At 43.6% G+C, this 27,076-nt stretch overlaps 1 protein-coding gene across 2 annotated transcripts in view; it reads right to left on the minus strand.

Moving 5' to 3' along the window:
* LOC105464397 (solute carrier family 25 member 17) overlaps positions 1-24,048 on the minus strand; it is a 52,288-nt gene extending 28,240 nt beyond the window's left edge. Inside the window, exons 1-2 of one of the 2 annotated variants that reach the window (XM_011712241.3) lie at positions 23,867-24,048; positions 1,239-1,299 (exon numbers count right to left, since the gene is read on the minus strand). In XM_011712241.3, the coding sequence (XP_011710543.1) occupies positions 1,239-1,299; positions 23,867-23,920 (115 nt within the window). In that variant the 5' untranslated portion in view covers positions 23,921-24,048. The remainder of the gene's footprint in view (positions 1-1,238; positions 1,300-23,866) is intronic. The other variant, XM_071080638.1, reaches the window with a different exon arrangement.
* Positions 24,049-27,076: the final 3,028 nt, after the last annotated feature.

A 27,076-nucleotide genomic window follows, 5' to 3' on the forward strand; every position in this document is an offset into this window, starting at 1 on the left:
AGCCAGGCCTGTATGCCCAGCCAGCCCTTCCTCTGCAGCCAACAAAAGCACATGAGTTTTTCTTGCTGTGGCCACAGGGACATCTGATAAAGCCTTTGCCCCATGGGCACCTCTGGCTTTCCCGCCCTGACCTGGAACCTCCAAGAGGGCTGTACAGTAAGCACTGCCCCTGCACCCCGGGAGGAGCAGCTGTCCTGAGCGTCTTAGATCTGCATAGAAGGGGGCACTGCCCATTCTCATTTCCAGGCTAAAGCCACCCCAGAGTGTGGCTTCAAAGGGTGTGTGGAGAAAATCGCAAACAGCTCATCTAAGGAATGAGTTTGAAAGCTCCCCGCTTAGCTCTGATAGAAATACACCTGCTCTGGAAATTCGAAGGGGCTGTTGATGTGGCCTTGATCTTTGCCTGTCTTGTCATCAGTTGTCAGCAACAACTGGGCAAAAAGCTCTGGAAAAGGTCGGAGGCAAATTGAGTCCATACAGCTACAGTCCACCCTTTACCCTGGGTGTTAGAGAACTCATCTCAGACAAAGTAACATGGCCTGATGTGCACCATTGGTTCCTCAGAGACTTTTCCCCATCTGCCTCTTTCAGATCATCGATGGGCAGAAGAAAGAGTGAAAGCTTCCTTCCCCACTGTAATCTGGAGCAGGAAGTCAAGGGGCCTCTAGAGTGGGAAAGGGGGTGGCAACTTTAGGCCCCAGTCTACCAGGTATCTATCTTCTCCCGCTTCTACAACTTATTTCAAACTTCTGGGATACAGTTTCAGCTGAAAAGTTTATTTTCTCAGTCAAAACTTGTTCCCCCTTAACCCTATCCCTCCTAAAAAAATAAAATCACACATACATTAAAAAAGAAAAAAAAAAAGGCTGAGTGCAGTGGCTCATGCCTGTAATCCCAGCACTTTGGGAGGCCAAGGCAGGAGATCACCTGAGATCAGGAGTTCAAGACCAGTCTAGCCAATATGATGAAACCCCATTTCTACTAAAAAAGAGGTTCCTGTAATCCCAGCTACTTGGGAGGCTGAGGCAGGAGAATCGCTTGAAAGCGGGAGGCGAAGGTTGCGGTGAGCCAAAATCACGCCATTGCACTCCAGCCTGGGCTACAAAAGTAAATCTCCGTCTCAAAAAAAAAAAAAAAAAAAAAAGAAGAAGAAGAAAAAAAGGAATTACTAGAGAAAACGTTTGCTTCCTGACACCAAATGAGTAGGAATATGATTTCTACAAAAGATAAATACTCACCCTGAAGTCGAAGTCTAGCTGTATCCAGGGGAAAAAACACTGTCATTGCTGTCACGCTTCCCTGAAAAGTTTGAAAAAGGCCATGACAGTATCACAAACATAGTAAGTCACAACTTTTTTTTTTTGAGACACGGTCTTGCTCTGTTGTCTAGGCTGGAGTGCAGTGGCATGGGTGTGGTTTACAGCAGCCTCAAACTCTTGGGCTCAAGTGATCCTGCCTGCCACCTCAGCTTCTCAAGTAGTTGGGGTTACAAGCACATACCATCCAGGTGCACAGCACCATGTTTGGCTAATTTTTATATTTTTCTGTAAAGATGGGGGTCTCACTTTGTTGCCCAGGCTGGGAGTCACAACATTATTTATTTATTTTTTTTTGAGATGGAGTCTCGCTCTGTTGCCCAGGCTAGAGTGCAGTGGCGCCATCTCGGCTCTCTGCAACCTCCGCCTCCCAGGTCCAAGCGATTCTCCTGCCTCAGCCTCCTGAGTAGCTGTGATTACAGGCGCCTGCCACCACGTCTGACTAATTTTTGTATTTTTAGTAGAGATGGGGTTTCACCATGTTGGTCAGGCTCGTCTCAAACTCCTGACCTCATGATCTGCCCACCTCGGCCTCCCAAAGTGCTGAGATTACAGACGGGAGCCACTGTGCCTGGCTGGGAGTCACAACTTTTAAATGAACAAAAGTTTATTATTAGCAATGGATCAAATCAGATTTTCAGTGAACAAATGCATACAATATTTTAATCTATTAGGATTAGTAATGTTGAAGCTTCTACTATGCTTTAGTAGAAGTACTTAATTGTTCAGAAGAAAACTCCTCTTTCTCTCCTCTCAGACACTGAAAAAGAAAATGTATTTCCCTGCATATGACAAACTTAGGGGTTTGCAACCTACAACACATGTCAAAGATAGAAGGCAAATGGATTTTTAACCTTCTACAGGTCAGTTTCTGCTATCATGAGCATTCCCTGATAACCCCCAAAATGAAAATACCCAGTAATTAAACAGATACATACTTTTATTCTGTGCTTCATACATTCACCACAAAGTGAAAGGACATGTAAGAATCATATTGTCTTTGAAATAGTGGTTTGCTTGTGTTTTAAATTAAACAGGAACAATCTCTTTGCTAACAATTCTTTAAGCTCATCCAGGATAACACAATGACACAAATTATCAATGAAAAAAACAAGCAAACAACAGTCTTTCCACTCAGAAGGTCATATATAAAAACCACAAGCATATATTTAGGGATGAAACCTACATGCATGAAACTTCCATTTTGGTTTATGGTTCTCAACCCAGATGCATACCCATTGGTATAGCAAGTTTCAGACTGCTGATCTAATAATGGTTACAAAAAAAAATAACTAATGAATTAGTTAATTATTTTAGAGACAGGGTCTTGCTATGTCATCTAGTCTGCAGTGCAGTGGCGAGATCATAGTTCGCTGTAACCTTGAACACCTCGTCTCAAGCAATTTTCCTGCCTCAGCATTCCAAGTATTTAGGACTACAGATGTGTGTCAGCACACCCAGCTCATTTTATTTTTTGTAGAGACAGAGTCTCACTATATTTGCCCAGGCTGACCTCAAACTCCTGGCCTCAAGTGATTCTCTGGCCTCAGCTTCCCAAAGTGCGGGAGTACCAGGTGTGAGCCACTGCACCTGGCTTCATACAATATTTTAATCACGAGGTGGAGGTTGCAGCGAGCCGAGATTGCACCACTGCACTCCAGCCTGGGGGACAGAGCGAGACTCTGTCTCAAAAAAAAAAAAAAAAATTGAAAAAAAAATTGAAAAAGGGCCAGGCACGATGGCTCATGCCTGTAATCAATCCCAGCACTATGGGAGGCCGAGGTGGGCAGATCATGTCAGGAGTTTGAGACCAGCCTGACCAACATGGTGAAACCCACCTCTACTAAAAATGCAAAAAAACTAGCCGGGCCTGGTGGCACATGCCTGTAATCCCAGCTACTCGGGAGGCGGAGGCAGGGGAATTGCTTGAACCAGGGAGGTGGAGGTTGCAGTGAGCCGAGATCACGTCACTGCACTCCAGCCTGGGCAAAAGAGTGAGATTCTGTCTCAAAAAAAAAAAAAAAAAAAAAAGTGTGTGTGTATATATATACACACACACACCACACATACATATACATAAATCAAGATAAATAACTAGGAACTAAGTCAACTTTAACGATAAATAAGAAAATTTGGAAGGCCTATTATCAATTTAAATAGGTCAGCCTCCAAGACAAGGGAGAATATTCTAATATTCGTATTCTTCAAAACACATATTAAATTTTACCTCTCCCTACGTATCAGCTTACAATTGGTTGTTCAGTCCTTAGGATGCCGTAGCACTTATTTATGGCTCTTTCAGCACATATACTACAGTGAAATCCAACTCTTCTGCTAATTTGTGAGAATATTCATTCTATACCTGTGCACATCCTAGATTCTCAATTAAACATTTATTCAATTCACTGTACTTTCACTTATTTATGTTTTGATGACCCCAACATAAATGTTCTTTTCTAGTCATGATAAATGATTAAATGATATTCAATGTTTCAAGAAATGATACTCAACGACTAAATGATATTCAGTGTTTCACAAAACACTGAACCCACAAAGCTTTATAAATCCTACAAATCCTTGCATCCAGCATCCTTGCTCATCTTCAGGAGGCAATTTTCCAAGAAAAACGGGAGCTGGAAAGTTAGAGAAAGCTTATTAAGTTTATTACGGCTCTGGCATTGGTTTTCTATCGCATGGTACTGCATTTCTTTTCTTTTTTTAAGATGGAGTCTTGCTCTTGTCGCCCAGGCTGGAGGGCAATGGCAGGATTTCGGCTCACTGCAACCTCCACCTCTTGGGTTCAAGCGATTCTCCTGTCTCAGCCTCCTGAGTAGCTGGGGTTACAGGCGCCTGCCACCATGCACGCCTGGCTAATTTTTGTATTTTTAGTAGAGAAGGGGTTTCACCATGTTGGCCAGGCTGGTCTCGAACTCCTGACCTCAGGTGATCCATCTGCCTCGGCCTCCCAAAGTGCTGGGATTACAGGCGTGAGCCACTGTGCCCGACCTGATTTGAATTTTCATATGTTGGCCGGGCGCGGTGGCTCACGCCTGTAATCCCAGCACTTTGGGAGGCCGAGACGGGCGGATCACGAGGTCAGGAGATCGAGACCATCCTGGCTAACACGGTGAAACCCCGTCTCTACTAAAAAATACAAAAAAAAAAAACTAGCCGGGCGAGGTGGCGGGCGCCTGTAGTCCCAGCTACTCGGGAGGCTGAGGCAGGAGAATGGCGTGAACCCGGGAGGCGGAGCTTGCAGTGAGCTGAGATCCGGCCACCGCACTCCAGCCTGGGTGACAGAGCGAGACTCCGTCTCAAAAAATAAAAAAAAAAAAAAAAAAAAAAAAAAAAGAATTTTCATATGCCAGTTCTTGAGGTAGTAACAGACCTCAATAGGTAGCGGGTCAAGATCGTGCCACTGCACTCCAGCCTGGGCAACAAGTGGGAAACTCCATCTCAAAGAAAAGAAAAACAGAAAATTCAAATGAGTAACACCAAGTAACAGGTTTATAAATTTAGTAGTACTAGAAAGACTGGATCAAGAGGGTTGGCTGAAAACCCACCACTGCCTCCTCCCTACTCCAATTATTAATAATGAGAACAGATTTATATATAAAAGGACTATATAGAAAAACAAAAAGGGGTCTAATTGGTAGATGAGAATTAAAAGAATACCAGAGTGAGACATTTTAAAATTTACTTATTTATAAGTGCCATGTAATAACTGTACATGTTTATGGGGTGCAGTGTGGTGTTTCAATGCATGTACACACTATATAATGATCAAACTGGGGTAATTACCACACCCATTACTTTAAACATCATTTCTTTGTGGTGATAACATTTGAAATCTTCTAGCTATGCTGAAATAAGCACAACATTGTTATTTGCTATAATCACCATACTTTGTAATAGAACACCAGAACTTATTCATGTCTTCTTTTTTTTTTTTTTTTGAGACAGAGTCTTGCTCTGTCGCCCAGGCTGGAGTGCAGTGGCCCAATCTCAGCTCACTGCAAGCTCCGCCTCCCGGGTTCAAGCGATTCTCCTGTCTCAGCCTCCTCTGTAGCTGGGACTACAGGCATGTGCCACCACGCCCGGCTAATTTTTTGTATTTTTAGTAGAGACGGGGTTTCACCGTGCTAGCCAGGATGGTCTTGATCCCCTGACCTCGTGATCCGCCCGCCTCGGCCTCCCAAAGTGCTGGGATTACAGGCGTGAGCCACCACGCCTGGCTAACCTTTTCTTTTTTTAAAGAGATGGGGTCTCCCTGTGTTGCCCAAGTTGGCCTTGAACTCCTGCGTTCAGGCAATCCTCTTGCCTCAGATTTGCAAATAGCTGGAACTGCAGCCCTGTGCCACCATCATACCCAGCTTAAATGAAACTTTGTACCCTCTCCTGGTCCCCCTCTCCTTCGTACCATCTCTAGCCCCTGGTAACCACTATTCTATTCTCTACTTCTATAAAATCAATTTAGATTTTACTTATGAGTAACATCATGCGGTGTTCGTTCTTCTGTGCCTGGCTTATTTCACTTAACATAATATTTATTGTCCAGGTTCATCCACATCACCACAAATGGCAGGATTTCATTCTGTTTTACAGCTGAATAAAATTCCCATTGTGTATATTTATATTTTTCTTATCCATTCATCTGTAGATAAGCATTGATTCCACATCTTTTCTATTGCAAATAGCACTGCAATTAACACACATATGCAGAGGTCTCTTTGACATGCGGATTTCATTTGCTTTGAATATATACCCAGTAACGGGATTGCTGGATTATATGGTAGTTCTATTTTTAATTTTTTGAGGAACCTCCATACTGTTTCCATAATGGCTGTACCAATTTACGTTCCCATCAACAGTGTGCAAGAGTTCCCTTTTCTCTGTATCCTCACCAGCATTTGCTAGTTTTTTTTGTTTTTTTTTTTTTTTAAATGGCTAAGTTGGAAAGTGGCGGCTCACCATATGCTACACATTTCCACTATGTCGGATCTCACTTCTAGTTTCCAGCTGAGCCATCTGAGGTGACTGGGCAGGTCCTTTCTCTGAATGTTTCATTTCCCATAAATGAGAAAACAGGTGGAGGACCTTAGAGAGTTTTGATGCGAATAACGGCTATTAGATATCCTCAAGAGCTTTTTCTCCAGACGACATGGACACAGGCACACTGGGTTCTGCTTTCCTTGTATCCCACTTCTGAGCCCAGGCCCTGTTCCTCTCACTTTCAATCCCAATTCGGGTTCCAAAGGAATAGCAAAAGGAGTCCTTTTAATAATATCTAGTGCTCCTTTGTCCTGAAATCTGGCTAAGGGAGGATTTCAGGGCCTCAGCTGGTTGAGGGAAGGTAGAGACAATCCATCCTTTCCCATCTACCCACCCAACCCTAGAGCAAGTGAGTACTTGGGGCTCTCTGGTACCTAGACATGCAAGTTCGTTCTACCAGGGCCCCTGTGAAGGAATGGGATCCCTATTTTCTGTCCTTTTTATAACAGTCAATCTAATTGGGGTGCGGTGATATCCCATTGTGATTTTGACTTGCATTTCTCTAATGATTAGTGATGTTGAAGTTTTTTTATATATCTGTTGGCCAATTCTATGTCTTCTTTTAAGAAATGTCTATTCAGAGCTTTCATTTTTTTAATTATTTACTTGGTTTTTGTTTGTTTGCTTTGTTTTGTTTTTGCTATTGAGTTGAGTTGCTTATATATTCTGGATATTAACCTCTTGTCACATGCATAGTTTGCAAATAGTTTCTCCTATTGTATAGGTTGTCTCTTCACTCAGGCCAGTCATTGTGCCAGGCCTGAAGTGTTTTACTGAGTCTGTGAGAAAAGGGTGGGATTATGGTTGACATGCAGGAGAGCCTCCGGGTCTGTGTCGATTGTGAGCATCATTTGTTGTCTTGTCAGAAAATGGTCCAAGGCCAGGTACAGTGGCTCACCCCTGTAATTCCAGCACTTTGGGAGGTCAAGGCAGGAGGATCACTTGAGCCAGGAGTTCGAGACCAGCCTGGGCAACATAGCAAGACCCTGTCTCTATAAAAAATAAATATAAAAAAGGTGAAAAAAGAAAGAGAAGGAAGGAAGGAAAGAAAAAGACAATGGTTTATAACTGCTATTCTGAGGAAAGCATTATTGGCTGGGCACAGTGGCTCACGCCTGTAATCCCAGCACTTTGGGAGGCCGAGGTGGTAGATCAATTGAGGTCAGGAGTTCGAGACCAGCCTGGCTAAAACAGTGAAATCCTGTCTCTACTAAAAATACAAAAATTAGCTGGGAATAGTGCCACACACCTGTAATCCTAGTTACTTGGGAGGCTGAGGCAGGAGAATCACTTGAACCTGGGAGGCAGGAGAATTGCTTGAACCAGAGGTTGCAGTGAGCTGAGTTTGTGCTACTAAACTCTACCCTGGGCAACAGAGTGAGTGAGACTTTGTCTCAAAAAAAGGTAGCAGAGGAATACAGAAGAGTAGTGGGAATGTTGCATTGTGATGAGGACTCAACCCACCATTGCTGGCTTTGAAGATGGCATAAAAAGCCACTAGCCAGGGAATGTGGCAGCCTCTAGAAGCTAAAAAGGCAAGGAAATGGATTATCCCCTAGAGCACACATGTTCAGCCTTTTAGGGATAATCCTGGGACACACTGGAAGAAGAATTGTCTTGGGCCCACATATAATACACTAATACTAATGAAAGCTGACGAGTTTAAAAAAAGATCCATGCATAATTTTTGTGATATCCACTACAACAGATAAGCAAAAAACTCCTTGCATTCAAAGGACTGGACAAAGTTGCAGGCCTGGAGCCTCCAAAAAGGAACACAGCTCTGCTGACACTTCGATTTCAACTCTGTGAGACTCGCATCGGTCTGATCTACAGATCTACAACACTTACAGATAATAAATTTGTATTATTTTAAGCCACTAAGTCTGTGGTCATTTGTTACAGCAGCAATAGAAAACTAGTAATACAACAGAATTACTATTATACAAATGGTGGACACAAACCCTGGGAAGCAGAAGGAAGCCCTGGGCCAACTTTCAGGTTGATTGGCTGGGTGCCACAGTAACACCAGACAGGCAGTACCAGTCCCAGCTAGTAACTGTGAGTACGGGAACCTGACTTGCCAAAGGTGACTTGGAGCACCCAGTTGGAACAGGAAATTCTGTGCCCAGAAAGCTAACCATTATCATATTTTGCCAGAAACCCATTCTACCTTTTTGCTACAATCCCTGGAGACTGGAAGCAGTAAACAGATAGGCAGAGGCAGGGGGAAAGCTGTGAAGTGGGGAGGAAACTAAAAGCTGACCAGTTTTAACCAATTAAAGGAGATTTGTTTACACACACACACGTATGGTTTTAGGCTTTGTTAGAAAACATAAGTGTAAATGTGCCGGGCGCAGTGGCTCAAGCCTGTAATCCCAGCACTTTGGGAGGCCGAGACGGGCGGATCACAAGGTCAGGAGTTCGAGACCATCCTGGCTAACACGGTGAAACCCCGTCTCTACTAAAAAAATTACAAAAAACTAGCCGGGCGAGTTGGCAGGCGCCTGTAGTCCCAGCTACTCGGGAGGCTGAGGCAGGAGAATGGCGTGAACCCGGGAGGCGGAGCTTGCAGTGAGCTGAGATCCGGCCACTGCACTCCAGCCTGGGCGACAGAGCGAGACTCCGTCTCAAAAAAAAAAAAAAAAAAAAAAAAGTGTAAATGTGAGGGTTAAATATTTAAAGTTGAAATGTAGGCTTCCATTTCCAGCAATATGGTAGCCTAGACAACATGCTACAAAATACCTAGAAATGTTGAATAAAATATATATAACAAATATCCTTTAAATGCTTAGCTGAGCTCACAAGAAAGTAAGGGAAATCCACTGGGGCCAGGAAGAAGATTAAAAACCTACAGGGTTATGAAGTCTCTTCTATTTTGGTTGTCTGAGCATTTTTTTGCCAGTCTAATTGCTCAAGGGGCTTTAAAAAAACAGGTGGAATTAACATATTATAAAATCAACCATTTTAAAGTATTCCATTCTATAAATTCATAATATTGTTCAACCACCACCAAAGTTCCAAAATATTTTCATCATCCCAAAGAAAATCTCATACCCTGGCCGGGCGCGGTGGCTCAAGCCTGTAATCCCAGCACTTTGGGAGGCCAAGGTGGGTGGATCACGAGGTCAGGAGATCGAGACCATCCTGGCTAATACGGTGAAACCTCATCTCTACTAAAAAATACAAAAAAATTAGCTGGGCGTGGTGGCAGGCGCCTGTAGTCCCAGCTACTCAGGAGGCTGAGGCAGGAGAATGGTGTGAACCTGGGAGGCAGAGCTTGCAGTGAGCCGAGATCGTGCCACTGCACTCCAGCCTGGGCGACAGAGCGAGACTCTGCCAAAAAAAAAAAAAAAAAAAAGAAAAAAAGAAAATCTCATACCCATTAAGCAGTTACTCCCCACTTCCCCTCTTCACTCAGTTCCTGGCAGCCACTAATCTGCTTTCTGTCTCTATTCTGGATATTTACTCTAAAGGAAATCACATAACCTGTGACTTTTTGCTACTGGCTTTTCTTTTCTTGTCTTAGAGATAGGGTCTTGCTATGTTGCCCAGGCTGGAGTGCTGTCTGTACCTATTCATAGGCACAATCATGGTACACTACAGCCTTGAACTCCTGGCTCAAGTGATCCTTCTGCCTCACTCTCCCAAGTAGCTATGACTACTGATGATTGCCACCACGCCCGGCCATGGCTTCTTTACACTTATCATGCTTTCAAGGTTCACCCATCCTGTAGCACGTATAAATTCTTCATTCCTTTTTATAGCTGAGTATTCCATTGAGTGTATATGCCACATTTTATCTATTCAAAATGGTTTGGAATGAGATAGAGGTGGTGGTTGTACAACATTCTGAATATATTAAATACCACTGAACTATACTTGAAGTAATTTTATGTTGTATGAATTATATCTCAATTTAAAAAATTTAATCCTCACAACAACCCAATGAAGCAGGCACTATCATTCTTTTTATTTTACAGACAAGGAAGCAGATGCCCAAAGGTACAGAAATTTTCCTAAAGTCAGATAGTTTGTGACAGAATCAGTATTTGAACACAGGCAGCCTGACTACACAGCTCATGCTCTTACTATAATGAAAACTTTTAAAAAATTATAGAATTAAATTAAAAATAAATTAAATTAAAAATAATATGGAAATAAAAATTAGAGGCCGGGCGCAGTGGCTCCTGCCCGTAATCCCACCACTTTGGGAGGCTGAGGTGGGCAGATCACGAGGTCAGGAGATCGAGACCATCCTGGCTAAAACGGTGAAACCCCATCTCTATTAAAAATACAAAACATTAGCTGGGTGTGGCAGCATGTGTCTGTAGTCCCAGCTACTCGGGAGACTGAGGCAGGAGAATGGAGCTAACCCAGGAGGCGGAGCTTGCAGTGAGCTGAGATCGCGCCACTGCACTCCAGCCTGGGCAACAGAGTGAGACTCTGTCTCAAAAAAAAAAAAAAAAGAAATAAAAATTAGAAAATAGTCTTAATATAGAATCTATTTTATGTGTCATTTTTTTTTAATGAACTAGTCTGAAAATACAGCATAGAGCCCTGAACCTATTAATGAATGTATAAATGTGTACCTTTACAGACAAGTTTATATCTACAAGATAATGTACTCCAGGCTGGGTGCAGTGGCTCACACCTGTAATTCCAGCACTTTGGGAGGCCAAGGCAGGCAGATCACAAGGTCAGGAGATCAAGACCATCCTGACTAACATGGTGAAACTCCATTTCTAATAAAAATACAAAAAATTAGCCAGGTGTGGTGGTGGGCACCTGTAGTCCCAGCTACTTGGGAGGCTGAGGCAGGAGAATGGTTTGAACCCGGGAAGCAGAGCTTGCAGTGAGCGGAGATCACACCACTGCACTCCAGCCTGGAAGACAGAGCAAGACTCCGTCTCAAAATAATAATAATTAAAAAAAAAAAAAAAAGATAATGTACTCCAAATGCTAATGGTAAATTTAGAACACAGCATTCTATACCTCAGGGGCTTGCTGTATTTGTCTCCAAGCCAAGCAAACACAAAGATGACTGTTTTTATAAGCAGCTGTTACCTGAAGGAAAATATTTGTTATATATATGAGTCTTATGCCAAGCTGTATAAGCACAAACTTTTCAGAATCTGAATTAAATTTGTCTTAACATAAATACTCATTTTCTTTCCCCCTGAGGACTGTCTGTTCACTTACACAAAATTAGAAGGCACAAAATACCGAGAAGAAAACCACAGTGTACAATACTGTTGTGCCAGAGAGGCATAAAATAAATCCATTATTTGGAGTCCCACAGAATTCTAACCATCTATCTAAGTGGGAGTTCTATCGCTGACAGCAATTACAATTTTAAAGAATCTATTTCCCAAGAGACACCATTCTTTGTATCTCACTCAAAACATTTTTAATTACAACACTCTATCTTCCCACCCCCGCAGCATTTAACCATTTGGTGTTGGGAGAGTAAGTGACTTCCTACACTATATCGGTACTTGAAGCAGAGGAGTCCCTTCAGCTGAGAAATGAGGAGACAGGGCAGGGTAGTTAAGGGGTCTGCCCAAAGCCAGAGTGGCAGAGAAAAGGTTACAACCAAGATCTCTGACTCCTACTCCTACTGTTTGTTGCTCTCCTACCAAAGTTCTCAACCTTTTTTCAATCAAGACACACATGATGTTGAAATTTTCTCTTCCACTTACAAAAGTGTACACAACACATACACATACACATAAGATCTGGGAAAATCAAACAGCTAATTCTTAAGAATGATTATATGCAGAGGGAGGGAATTAAGAGTGGTTTCTATTTCTCATGTTACGCATCTCTGTACAATTTTTTATAAAGAAGCATGCGTTAAACATTTCAGTTTTGAAGTGGGTAAGAGGCAAATATTTTTTGTAAAAGACATCAGAACACAAGATATAATATAGTCTAGTTATTCTCAAACTATAGTCTGGAGATCCCTAAAAGTCCCCAAATCCTTTCTAGGAGGCTTTGTAGGATTAAAAATCTTTTCATAAGAATCATTATGAAATAATTAGATGCTATTTGCCTTTCTCATTCTCATTCTCTCACAGTGTGTAGCAAAATTTTCCAAAAGCTACACATAAGTGTGTGATATTGCAATAGACTGAATTCAGAAGCAGAGAAAAGGATCCAGCTATCTTCTATCACGTCAAAGAGAGGTGTTTGCAAAACTATACATCAATGCCATTCATCTTATAACAGTTTGGAAAATATGGTTTAAAAAATATAGCTTACGGCCGGGCGCGGTGGCTCAAGCCTATAATCCCAGCACTTTGGGAGGCCGAGACGGGCGGATCACGAGGTCAGGAGATCGAGAGACGATCCCGGCTAACACGGTGAAACCCCGTCTCTACTAAAAAATACAAAAAAATAGCCGGGCGAGGTGGCGGGCGCCTGTAGTCCCAGCTACTCGGGAGGCTGAGGCAGGAGAATGGCGTAAACCCGGGAGGCGGAGCTTGCAGTGAGCTGAGATCCGGCCACTGCACTCCAGCCTGGGTGACAGAGCAAGACTCCGTCTCAAAAAAAAAAAAAAAAAAAAAAATATATATATATATATATAGCTTACATATGTTAACATGCAATGGATGTATTTTACCTTTTTTTTCTTTTTTGTAGAGGCAAGAGAACATTGGAATTACAGGTATGAGCAACCACACCCAGCTAATGTATTTTTAATTATTTTTAATGAATTAACAAATACCTTGGCCGGGCTCAGTGGCTCATGCCTGTAATCCTAGCACTTTGGGAGGATGAGGTAGAAAGACTGCTTGAGGCCAAGAGTTCAAGACCACCATGGCCAACAACATAGACCACATCTCTTAAAAAAAACAAACAAAAAGGCCAGAAGCGGTGGCTTACGCCTGTAATTCCACTTTGGGGGGCCGAGGTGGGCGGATTGCTTGAGCCTAGGAGTTCGAGACCAGCCTGAGCAACATGGTGAAACATGTAGAAACCCAGTCTCTACCAAAAAAAAAAAAAAAAAAAAATTAGCTGGCATGGTGGTGCACGCCTGTAATCCCAGCTACTTGGGAAGCTGAAGTGGGATAATTGCTTGAGCCTGGGCTGTCAGGGCTGAAGTAAGCTGAGATTGCGCCACTGTACTCCAGCCTGGGTGACAGAGTGAGACCCTGTCTCAAAAAAACAAAAAAACCAAAAAACAAAACCAAATATCTCAATGATTTCTCAGTTTTAATTTCCAACACAATAATATTGAGAGTTATAACCACATAAGCAAGACTCTGGGATAGGCGAAAATTTTTAGGAGTGTGAACGGGTCCTATGACCATAGTTTGAACACAGGCCATTAACTACAAAAAAAAAAAAATACATTATTAACAAACTTCATTATTATTTACTATCAATTCTAATACTCCCTTCAGCTAATCTTATCATACCAGTGTCACAAAAAACAGAACCTGACATCATCACACTACCTCTGGGTTGGCCACTGTCCTTTCCAAGAAAACTCTATAAAAAGGTAAATACCACTAGGAAAAATAAATTATATAATTTATTATCTCTCTATATTATATAGGATATTACTTATACCCTATAATTAATGTCTTACAGATGATCATTTAGTAGGGGATTTTTTTTTAATGACGGGATGTGGTATTATGATGCAAAGTATATATTTGGTCCTCATCTCAGGCTCCTGACACAGAGCTCCTGGTAAAATTCTTGTAATTTCCTGAATGATAGGAATGTCTTTTGTTATAATAGTGTCTTAGTCCCTGGTTGCTGATACAAGAGTGTCCAAGACCCTTGGAATCTCCAGAGTGCTAAGAGTGTCTTTTTGTATACTGGTGGCCCCTTATCTTTTAGTGCATTAATTGCATCTTCAGCTCTATCTAGTATGTTCAGAAATCTGTGCTTGAATTTGAACATATCACTAAGCTTCAACAATTAACATAAATTCATAGCTATGTATTAAATATATATAAATATATATATATATATATTTTTTTTTTTGAGATGGAGTTTCACTCTTGTTGCCCAGGCTGGAGTGCAATGGCGCAATCTCGGCTCACTGCAACCTCCGCCTACCGGGTTCAAGTGATTCTCCTGCCTCAGCCTCCTGAGTAGCTGGGATTACAGACATGCGCCACTAGGCCCGGCTAATTTTGTATTTTCAGTAGAGACGGGGTTTCTCCATGTTGGTCAGGCTGGCCTCAAACTCCTGACCTCAGGTGATCTGCCCGCATCGGCCTCCCAGAGTGTTAGGATTACAGGTGTGAGCCACTGTGCATTAAATATTCTAATTGTAAATTTTTAATTGATCAAAGCAAAGCATGCACATAGTTTAAAAAATCACATAGTATAAATGACAAAATACAGCAGTTTTTGCCCCACTCCTGTCTATTTTATCCAATCTTCCTTCACAGAGGCAATTAAATTCTTCTAGTTGTTTGTTTTGGAATTTATACATCTTCATATAATAATATACTGATACCTTATTAATCACTTTTAGACATTATTTACATTCTCTTATGGGGAATGAAAATTCAGCTCTCTTATACCACATTCCCTCTTTTTTTGTGGTTATTGTTTTGAGACAGGGTCTCACTCTACTGCCCCGGCTGGAGTGCAGTGGCACGATTTCAGCTCACTGCAACCTCCACCTCTGGGTATCAAGCAATCCTCTCACCTCAGCCTCCGAGGTGGCTGGGACCACAGACGTGAGCCACCATATCCAGCTAATTTTTGTATTTTTTGTAGAGACAGGGTTTTGCCATGTTGCCCAGGCTGGTCTCAAATTCCTCTCTTTATTCTATCCATCCTTTTAATAGTTAAGATTTTTGCTTAAATCAATATTTGGTGTTCCCATGATTATCATGTATTAACTTTTAAATTTTTTTTTTTTTTTTTTGTAGTAAAGACAGGGTTTCACTGTGTTGGTCAAGCTGGTCTCAAACCCCTGGCCTCAAGTGATCTACCCATCTCGGACTCCCGAAGCGCTGGGATTACAGGCGTGAGTCACTAAGCCTGGCCAATCGTGCAGTAACTTTTAAATTGTAGTCATTTTATTTCTAGATTTTTTTTTTTTTTTTTTTTTTTTGAGACAGGGTCTCATTCTGTCGCCCAGTGCAATCGTGGCTCACTGCAACCTTGGCTTCCCAGACTCAAGCGATTTTCCAGCCTCTGACTCCTGAGTAGCTGAGACTACAGGTATGAGCCAGAACAGTGCTGGAATCTGCTTCTGCTGAGGGCCTCAGGTGGCTTATGATGATGGTGCAAGGTGAAAGGGGAACAGGTATGTCACATGGTAAGAGAGGGAGTAAGAGAGCGAGCAGTGGGTACCAGGCTCTTTTAAATAACCAGCTCTCCCATGAACTATCAGTGAGAACTCACTCATCACCAAGGGGATGGCACCAAGCCATTTATGAGGGATCTGCCCCCATGACCCAAACACTTCCCACGAGGCCTCACCTCCAACACTGGGGGTCACATTTCAACATGAGATTTGGAGGGGTCAAATAGCCAAACTGTATCAGTCACATAAACGATTTTTAGCCTAAGTTCCTAGGGATTTGGGGGTTCCTCTTTTTTTTGTGAACAATTCTGCAAATGACACCTGGATTTCTGTCTTTTTCTCTTTCTTTCTCTCTCTTTCTTTCTTTTTAACTTATTTATTTATTTTTAGAGATGAGGTCTCACTACATTGCCCAGGCTGGTCTCGAACTCCTGGCCTCAAGTGTTCTGCCTGCCTCAGCCTCCCAAGTGCTACGATTACAGGCGTGAGCCATTGTGCCCAGCCTGGCACCTGGATTTCTTAAGAATGCATCATCATCTACACTTCAGGCTACTTACTAAAAAAAAAATAGATGGTTTATTCATTCTGGGCTATATCTCTCCTGTAAAAGGGCAATAAATATCTAAAGTATACTTTTAAATTTGGCCAACACAATCCACACATGAAGTTAAGCTTACAGACAGAGTAAGAATTAAACACTGGGTAAATCTGGGTAAATCTGGTCAAGACTTGGTCCCCCCAGCGTGTACAATCTTATGGGAATAACAGATAGGAACATACATAAATACAGAAGCAGATTTTCACGTCTTTTAAGCATAAAACAACGATGTTTGGGTTGGTGTGCCAACCAAATCACCAAATGTGACTATTTCTAAAATGCTGATTCATCCTAGCAGGGTGAAAACTAGTTGGGGGGTGGGGGGAGACAAACTGACAACTGATTGCTAGTCCAAAATCAGTTTCCAGAGGAGTCCAGAAGTGGCTGAGACACAGCAGCACCACTGAAATCAGTGTACAGCCTCTCCTGATTTAGAACACTGCATTATAGAACAGAAAGATTATTTTAAAGCCGGGCATGGTGGTTCACACCTGTAATCTCAACACTTTAGGAGGTGGGAGAATGGCTTGAACTCAGGGGATTGAAGCTGCTGTGAGCTGTGATCATCCCACAGCACTCCAGCCTGGGTAATAGAATGAGACTTTGTCTCAAAATAAATAAATAAATAAAAATTAAAAAAAAAATTTTAAAAACCACCTAAGATGTTTTCTGTGGTTTGAGCTAATAAAATTCTAAAGATTAAAAGTCACTTACTGTGGTTTTCATATTGAAAAATGTTATTCACCTTATCAGAGTTAATGTAAGTCTTTTCCCTGACGTAACAATCAAGCTAACTCACATACGTACACGGACAGGCAAGTTACACAAATGGCCTCATGGATGACACTCTCGAGTGTTTAATGGAAAGACTGTGGGCTTTGGGATAAAATCTAGGTTCAGGTCCCAAGAATAGTATATATTATCTAAGTAACTTCAAATCTCTATGTCATAATTTCCTCATTTGTAATTTTGAGACCAGTATCTGTCAAGGTTGCTATGAGAAGTTAGAATCAAATTATGGAAAGTAGCTGGGCGCGGAGGCTCACGCCTGCAATTCCAGCATTTTGGGAGGCTGAGGTGGGTGGATCACTTGAGGTCAGGAGTTCAAGACCAGCCTGGCCAACATGGTGAAACCTCATCCCTACTAAAAATACAAAAATGAGCCAGGAGTGGTGGCACACACCTGTAGTCCTAGGTACTCTGGAGGCTGAGGCAGGAGAATCACTTGAACCCAGGAGGCAGAGGTTGCAGTGAGGCAAGATCATACCACTGCACTCCAGCCTGGGTGACAGAGTGAAACTCTGTATTTAAACAAAAACAAAACAAAAAACAAAAAAACACATCTCTACTAAAAATACAAAAAAAAATTAGCCAGGCGTGGTGACAGGCGCCTGTAGTCCCAGCTACTCAGGAGGCTGAGGCAGGAGAATGGTGTGAACCTGGGAGGCGGAGCTTGCAGTGAGCCCAGATCACGCCACTGCACTCCAGCCCGGGCAACAGAGAGAGACTCCATCTCAAAAAAAAAAAAAAAAAAAAAATTATGGAAAGCACCTAGCATCATACCAGGCACACAGTCGGCACTCAACAATTGCTGGTTTCTACATGTCCTTTATAGCTGTAGCATCTGTTAGTACTAGAAGCCAGTGTTAATTTTAGGTCCCTAAAATGAGTAATGTCTTCTCAAGTTCCTTCCAAAAGAGCGATTGCTGTTTAGTAAAAAATAAACACCAACTGCTCTTTCAGAAGGAGCTTCAGAAAGGTAGAAGGGTCAACAGTATCGAATACTTACAAAGAACTGGAATCAATTAAGAATGCAAAAACAGTCAGGAGATGTACAGAGCACTCTTGACATAAGTAACTCCATCTTAGAAAAAGACTCCATCTTACATTTTAAAAAGCACTTTGACAACAGGGACCAGATGTTTTTCCACATAAAGACACAACCAAGCATACTCTTCCACTATCAGTCCTCACCAGAAGACTCTATGACCATAAAAAGAACAGGACTGAAAATACTCAAAATGGTCTTAACAGACACTGTCTTGCTGTCACTTGTTATAAATGCCTGATATCACGCCAGGCGCGGTGGCTCACGCCTATAATCCCAGCACTTTGGGAGGCCGAGGCAGGCGGATCACGAGGTCAGGAGATCGAGACCATCCTGGCTAACATGGTGAAACCCCGTCTCTGCTAAAAATACAAAAAATTAGCCGGTTGTGATGGCAGGCGCCTGTAGTCCCAGCTACCCGGAGGCTGAGGCAAGAGAATGGCGTGAACCCGGGAGGCGGAGCTTGCAGTGAGCCAAGATCTGGCCACTACACTCCAGCCTGAGCAACAAAGCGAGACTCTGTTTCAAAAAAAAAGAAAGCCTGCTATCTGTGTCTGAAGGCTCTGCCTACATCAAGGATTCTTTCCTACAAGACCAACACACCGCCATGACGCCATGACGAGACCAGGATACTTGTCTATATCGCTCTCCCTGGACTGGTTAGGTAACCCTTTTTCCTAATCCTTTTCTCTTGATGTTCAATGTTACTTTGTTGCAGAATGTTTAATCTACAACATTTATATATTAATTAGGTATACTATTATGTATGATTTACAATATTGACTGACTAGTGAATAAGAAGTACTAAAAAAAAAAATTGCCTCCCTGAGAACTCCATGTAACTTGTGACTTCTGTAACTGAAATAACACAGTAAAAGTCTGACATTGTGAAAAGACACAAACATGTGTGTACCTGGTTATCCCTGACCTTACACCATTCACAATAGTAGATTAAGCTGTCAAGAAGTCAGAGTTGACCTTTGGAAGAGCAGTTCCAGTGGTCAAAGTAGGATGAGGAAAGGCAGTACATGTGAAAAAAAATACATATTTATATATTTACAAATATATAATATATATAAAATATTAAAATATATATCATATATAATATAAAATATATATATATTTTTTTTGAGATGGAGTCTTGCTCTGTCGCCCAGGCTGGAGTGCAGTGGTGCGATCTCAGCTCACTACAAGCTCAACCTCCCGGGTTCATGCCATTCTCCTGCCTCAGCCTCCCGAGTAGCTGGGACTACAGGTGCCCGCCACCATGCCCGGCTAATTTTTTGCATTTTTAGTAGGGATGGGGTTTCACCGTGTTAGTCAGGATGGTCCCGATCTCCTGATCTCATGATCTGCCCGCCTCGGCCTCCCAAAGTGCTGGGATTACAGGCTTGAGCCACCGCGCCCGGCCCAGGATATTCTTTAAATAAGCTTAGCCTAAAGGGAAGGAGAACAGGCAGAGGCTGAAGAAGCTGCCAGATTCCAGATCAGATTGGTATAGTTTTCTGATGGGACAGGCCTGACCATGTTTGCAGGCTGAACAGAAGCAGACACTAGGTTAAAGCTACAGCAAAGAGGTGAAAGATTACTGGAGCAAGGTCCTAGAAGAAAACTGGCAGTGGGGTGGAAGGGAGGACCAAGATCGAAGGTAGCAGACACTGAATATGTCTGTTTTTCCTCTGAGACCAGCAGAATGTAGAAAACTGTACAACTGTAATTAGAAAAAAATGAATAAACTCATCCCAAGTAGGTTCTATTTTATCTAGAGAGTAAAAGGTAATCTACAACAAGTGAAGGGAATAGGTGGAGATGGCCATGAGGCAAGAGAACATTTCAATTCCCTTAAATTTCTAAAACTGGGTATAGTGCTGTATTTGCAAGAATAGACTTGAGACAGAAATGAATAATTATGGTTTTACTACAATGTTCCATTAAGGTAGATGCTCCACAAACATAATCACATTTACTTCTCACAAGAACCCAGTTAAGTGAGGCGTTGTTATTGTCCCTGTTATATAGTTCGGTTAAAGATAACACGCATAGTTAAGCTTTACTACAGAACTTTTTTTTCAGCTATTATGCCATATTTGCTTCTTAAAAAATTAAGTTATAGAATACTATGTATGACGATATAATTTCATTAATCCTTTTTGATTCAGGCATAAACAAACAAAGTTAGAAAAGCAATTCCAGGCCAGATGGAGTGGCTCACGCCTGTAATCCCAGCACTTTGGGAGGCCAAGGCGGGCGGATCACCTGCGGTTGGGAGCTTGAGACCAGCCTGACCAACATGGAGAAACCCCGTCTCTACTAAAAACACAAAATTAGCCGGGTGTGGTGGCGCCTGCCTGCAGTCATAGCTACTGGGCGAGAGGCTGAGGCAGGAGAATTGCTTGAACCCAGGAGGAGGAGATTGTGGTGAACCGAGATCGCATCATTGCACTCCAGCCTGGGCAACAAGAGTGAAACTCCATATCAAAAACAAAAAAAAAAAAAAAAAAAAGAAAGAAAAAGAAAAAATGAGAAAAACAGGCAACAAGTGAAAAAAAGAAATATCTTTATAGATTAAATAGAAATATATTACCACTATTGCCAGTCACTCTCTACAGCAGGAGTCAGAAAACTATGGCCTATGGGCCAAATCCAATCTACCACCTGTTTTTGAAAACAGGATTTTATTGGAACACAGCTCTGTCCATTCATTTACTGTCTACAGCTGATTTCACACGACCATGGCAATGTTGGGTAGCTATGACAACTGTACGCAAAGCCTAAAATATTTCCCATCTGCTCTCTTTAAAAAGTTTGCCAACCTCTATGTTCTTTTATAGCACTTAACTGTATCTAAAATTATTCTACTTATTTTTTATTTATTAATTTATTTTTTATTAATTAATTTTTTTTGAGACCGAGTCTTGCTCTTGTCTCCCAGGCTGGCGTGCAATGGCACAATTTTGGATCACTGCAACCTCCGCCTCCCGGGTTCAAGTGATTCTCCTGCTTCAGTCTCCCGAGTAGCTGGGATTACAGGTGTCCACCACTATGCCTGGCTAAGTTTTATATTTTTAGTAGAGACGGGGTTTCACCATGTTAGACAGGCTGGTCTCGAACTCCTGACCTCAGGTGATCCGCCCACCTCAGCCTCCCAAAGTGCTGGGATTACAGGCGTGAGCCACCGTGCCCGGCCTATTCGTTTATTGTCTGACTCCCCTACTGGAATGCACAGTCCATGAAGAAAAAGACCTTCTTCTCTACTATATTCCTAGCACCTAGAACAGTGCGTGGCACATAGAATGCACTCAGTAAAGGTATTTAATGAACAATATTTATTGCAAGAAGGAAAAGAAAAACATTTCCCATCTCCCCACTTTCTTCTCTTAGATGCACTCCAACTATTTACCCCACCACTCCACCAAAACTGGTCTTCTCAATTAACCACTGGATTTCTCAACATGATAAATTCTCAGTTATTTCTCAGTCCTTGCCTTACTCGACCCCTCAGCAGCATCAGACCCAGCTGGTCTACATCCTTCCCGGGAAACTTTCTTCACGTGGCTTTCACTCTTAGTTCTTAGCTTCCCTCCTACTGTACTGATCCATCTTTCCTTTGTCTCCTTTGCTAGTGCAATCTTATTTTCCCGGCCTCTTAATGGTTAGCCTGCTCCAAGACTCAGTCATTCAGATTCTTCTGTCAGTCCATACTCACATCCTTAGTAAGCTCATCCAGTCTCACGACTACTCTTAGGCATTTCAAACTCCTCCAAAACCAAAGCCAAAGCCAAATCTATCTTTTCCCCCAAAACCTTCTCCTTTACAGCCTCTGCCATCCCAGTAAATAACACCATCCCTCCAGTTACTGAAGCCAAAAGCTCTTGGAGTCAACCAACCCTCATTTTATAAATATATTCCAGGTCAATGACCACTTCAACCATGTCTGCTACCACCCTGATCCAAGTCACCATCATCTCTCGCCTGATAATTAATTGTCCCCTGTTCCCTTACATTCTACTCTCAACACAGCAGCCAGGGTGATCACATTTAAAGGTAAATCAGCAAGTTCAACAGCTAGCCAGAGCGAAAGTCTCACACAATTTCGTCCCCTGAAAACTATTTGCCTCTTTGTTCCCTCCACTCCAGACATCCAGGCCTCCATGCCCATCTTAAAGCAAGTCACGCAAGCGTCCATCTAGGACTTCATACTGGCTGAAAGGCTCTTCTGGCTGAACTGAATGAACCAGGCTTCCTGAATTAGGCATTTTCATGAAATGCTGTGTCGCTTAATTCTCTAAACTTTGTGAGGTAGGTATCACTTCCCCCACTTTACACATCAGGAAAGTGAGGTTTACAGGGCATCTAGCTAACAAATCATGCAGTTAGGGTTCAATCCAGGTTAGTCTACACAGAACATGAGCTCTCTTTTTTTTTTTTTTTTTTGAGACAGAGTCTCGCTTAGTCGCCCAGGCTGGAGTGCAGTGGCGCGATCTCAGCTCACTGCAAGCTCCGCCTCCCGGGTTCACGCCATTCTCCTGCCTCAGCCTCCCGAGTAGCTGGGACTACAGGCGCCCGGCGCCTCGCCCGGCTAATTTTTTGCATTTTTAGTAGCGACGGGGTTTCACCGTGTTAGCCAGGATGGTCTCGATCTCCTGACCTCGTGATCCGCCCGCCTCGGCCTCCCAAAGTGCTGGGATTACAGGCGTGAGCCACCGCGCCCGGCCAGAACATGAGCTCTCAGTGAAGTTTCTGGAGGCTAAACAGAGGATTCAGTGATGTTCCTCTGAAGTCACAGTGATTTTAACAGCTAAAGGTGTATGCTAACTGGTGAAGGATATGAGAAAAGGCAGTCAAAGAGATAAAACAACCACAAGAGGAGTCACCCAAGCCACAAGTGGAAAGTTTTAAGGAAAAGCGGGGAGAGGGGAAGTGTCAAGTGGAACCTAGACGCCAGAAGCCCAAGAATCAAGCGTATACCTCATAACAAACCACACTCGTGGTAGACAGGAACCCAGATCTTGATTTAGAAAGAAACAAAAAAAGCCAGGCACAATGGCTCATGCCAGCACTTTGGGACGCCAAAGAGAGATTCGTTTGAGGCCAGGAATTCGCGACCAGCCTGGGCAACATTGCCAGACCCAAAAAAAAAAAAAAAAAAAAATGTAGCCGGGTGTGGTGGCTCACACCTGTAGTCCCAGCTACTCAGGAGGCTGAGGTGGGCGTATCGCTGGAGCCCGGGAGATCCAGGCTGCAGTGAGCCGTGATCGTGCCACTGCACTCCAGCCTGGGCAACAGAGCGAGACCCTGTCCAGGGAAAGAAAGAAAAAAAAACAACTATCTTCTCTTGCCAATAATGCTGCCCAGAGCTATCCTACTAGGTATTGCCACTTGCCCGCGGCAAGCGTGAAGACAGGCTGTAGGGAAGCATGTGACTAAGCAACACGGCTTCACACCTACGTTCTCCTCCGGGTCAGTGAAGCAAAGTGTGTGAGTGTGCGGTGGTGGACTGATCTTAAATTTCCCAAGGCAAAGATGTGGACCCTGATTGTGCACGTGTGACCACGGCTCTCTACCCCACAGTCTCTAGGAGACCAGGACGTGGCGGAGTCTCAGCCCTTAGCCCGAATTCCTCCAAAAACTTTCCGCCTAATGCCCATTCCTCTCTGCCCCACAGTCACGACAGAGGACCCCAACCCACACTACCTCCCTCTCAGACCCATCCCCCAGGCATATCCCGGGACTGGCCGCCGAGAAGCCTTACAACCAGTTAAGGCCCGGGCGTGAAGACCCCGTCTCACCACGGCTCCGGCCACGGCGTGGACCAGGCTTTCGTAGGACAACACAGAGGCCATTGGTGCGGCTCCTCGAAGACCCAGCCACACTTTTCCCACAGATGCCGCAGCCAGTGGAGTTAGGAAAGGAGCGCCGGAGCCTGGGGCGTGAAAGTCGCAAGCTCCACCCTCTCAAACCCGCCCGCCTGCCTTAGAACCACTTCCGGGTCGCGGGGTGGGAACGAGGGCCTAAGAACGCCCCTGAGTGCTGATTGGCCCCTGTGGGCGCGGGGCGGGACAGCGAGGTGTTCGCGCGGGCCGGGCTCCAAGGCGCAGGGCGGCCTGATACCAGGTACCCGGCTCCCAGCTCCCGGGTCTCAAGACGTTCTCTCGTGTTCCCGGGCCCTGACCAGTCCCTCCATCTCAGAAATCTTAATGGCCCTCTTTTACTCTGGTGACAAAGATGGGGAAACTCAATGAGACTCCAGTCTCCCTGTTTCTCTGCGCCTGAGCTCTTTTCTATTCTGAGTCACATTTTGGCCAAGAGGAAAACAGCTTAATTGTGGACTTGGAAACTTCTCCCTCCCGAAAAACCCTTGAGTGTGGTAGGAAGAGATATTGAGCTCAGGAGACCAAGATACCAGACGCGAGTGGGAGCCTCCCCCTAGTTGGCAACTATGGAAGTCATTTAACCTCTTGGGTTTCCAACTTTGTGAAATGACAATGTACTAGTACCAACAATCCCCGTTTGCTGTGAAGATTATGAAAGCCAGTTTATGTAGCAGTACTTCATAAAATACTGAAGGAAAAAAATTTTTTTCCATGTTGCAAAGTGAGTAACAAAATTACATAGCACTAAAGAAGCCACATTCAGCTTTAACCTGTCATACTGTGAGATTCTGCTTCAGGATGCTCCTCAGGGACTCTTTCATGAGACACCATCACCACTTGTCTGTACCATGTTTCCTTTTAGAATACCCTTGTGATAACTCCTGAGTGCTGACTACATGCCAGGGTTAGTGTTTTATGCCCAACGTCACACTTAATCCCTAGGAGAGGGTCCTAACAAAGTTTAACTCGGCCGTTTTCACAAAATTTCCAGAAGATACTGCTTCCAGGAAAATTCCCATCACGCCATAGAATCATGACGTGAACGTGCAGGACCAAAAGTGAAGCGAAGATGATTTGGGTCTGGGCGCAGCGGCTCAGGCCTGTAATCCTAGCACTTTGGGAGGCTGTGGCGGGCAGATCACTTGAGGTCAGAAGTTTGAGACCAGCCTGGCCCATATGGCAAAACCTTGTCTCTATTAAATATAGAAAAAATTAGCCGGACATGGTGGCACGTGCCTTGTAGAAATTACAAAGTAGAAACTGAAGCTACTAGGGAGGCTGAGGCAGGAGAATCGCTTGAACCCAGGAGGCAAAGGTTGCAGTGAGCCAAGACTGCGCCACGGCACTCCAGCCTGGGACAAAGCAAGACTCCTAAAAAAAAAAAAAAACAAAAGAGGGATTTTGGCACGGGAACGTAGCCAGAAACTGGTTGGTTGTAAAACTTGAGAACTCAGTTCTCACTGACTCCTGATCAAATTGGGAGCTTGCTGTCAAGAATATACTAGATTATGCATCATAGTTATTAAAACATTAATACTTCGTTTTGACGTTTTTATATCTTAGCTACCAAACACATTTTGATCAGTTTGTTTTTTTTTAAACCTGAGACAGGGTTTCCCATCTCGAACTCCTGGGCTCAAGTGATCCACCTGCCTCAGCCACCCAAAGTGCTGCTATTACAGGCATGAGCCACTGTACTGGGCCTTGCAACTTTTTTTTTTTTGAGATGGTTTCACTCTTGTGGCCCAGGAAGGAGTGCAATGGCGCAATCTCGGCTCACTGCAACCACCACCTCCGGGGTTCAAGTGATTTTCCTACCTCAGCCTCCCGAGTAGCCGGGATTATAGGCACGCGCTACCACGCCCAGCTAATTTTTGTATTTTTAGTAGAGACGAGGTTTCATCATGTTGGTCAGGATGGTCTCAATTTCTTGACCTCGTGATCTGCCCGCCTCGGCCTCCCAAAGTGCTGGGATTACAGGTATGAACCATCACCCCCGGCCTGATCAACTAAAGACTGACATACCGAGAACAGTAGTCACTTTTTTTTTTTTGAGACAGAGTATCCCTCTGTCGTCCATGCTGGAGTGCAGTGACGTGACCTTGACTCACCTTAGCCTCCATCTCCCGGGTTCAAGTGATTCTCCTGCCTCAGCCTCCCAAGTAGCTGGGACTACAGATGCACGCCCCCATACCTGGCTCATTTTTGTATTTTTAGTAGAGAAAGGGTTTCACCATGTTGGCCAGGCTGGTCTCGAACTCCTGACCTCAGGTGATCCACGCATCTCAGCCTCCCATAGTGCTGGAATTACAGGTATGAGCCACTGCACCCAGCCAGTGTCATTTTCACATAATCAGAGTATGCACTGAAAAATGTAGACATTGCATAGCTACATCAGTTATTAAATGGAACTATGAAGTTGTGACGTTTGAGGCATAATTTTATTCATATATATATATGTTTTTTTTTTTGAGACAGTTTCGCTCTTGTCGCCCAGGCTGGAGTGCAGTGGCGCAACTTCAGCTCACTGAAACCTCTGCCTCCCAAGTAGCTGTGACTATAGGCATGCACCACCACCCCCAGCTAATTTTTGTATTTTTTTGTAGAGACGGGGTTTCACCATGTTCGCCAGGCTGGTCTCGAACTCCTGACCTCAAGTGATCCGCCCTGCCTTGGCCTCCCAAAGTGTTGGGATTACAGGCGTGAGCCACTGTGCCCAGCTGAGACATAATTCTAAAAAATTATAACTTAGTTGAGCACAGTGGCTCACGTCTGTAATCCCAGTACTTTGGGAGGCCAAGGCAGGAGGATTATTTGAAACCAGGAGTTCCAGACCAGCCTGGACAACAAAGTTAAGACCTCATTGCTGTTAAAAACAAAAACAGATGGTCATGGTGGTGCATGCCTGCAGTCACATTTACTTGGGAGGCTGAGGTAGGAGGATTGCTTGAGCCCAGGTCAGGGCTGTAGTGAGCTGTGATCGCATCACAGCACTCCAGTGTGGGCGACAGAGAAAGATTATTTCAAAAAACCTAAGGACTGTAATTTTTGGCTGCTTTTTTCATTCTAAACAAATATCCACTTGTGTGTCCAATTTGTTGTTCATAATTACATTCTTTTCCTTAA

Source organism: Macaca nemestrina, chromosome 15 (assembly GCF_043159975.1).
Source record: "Macaca nemestrina isolate mMacNem1 chromosome 15, mMacNem.hap1, whole genome shotgun sequence".
NCBI classification, from domain to species: domain Eukaryota; kingdom Metazoa; phylum Chordata; class Mammalia; order Primates; family Cercopithecidae; genus Macaca; species Macaca nemestrina.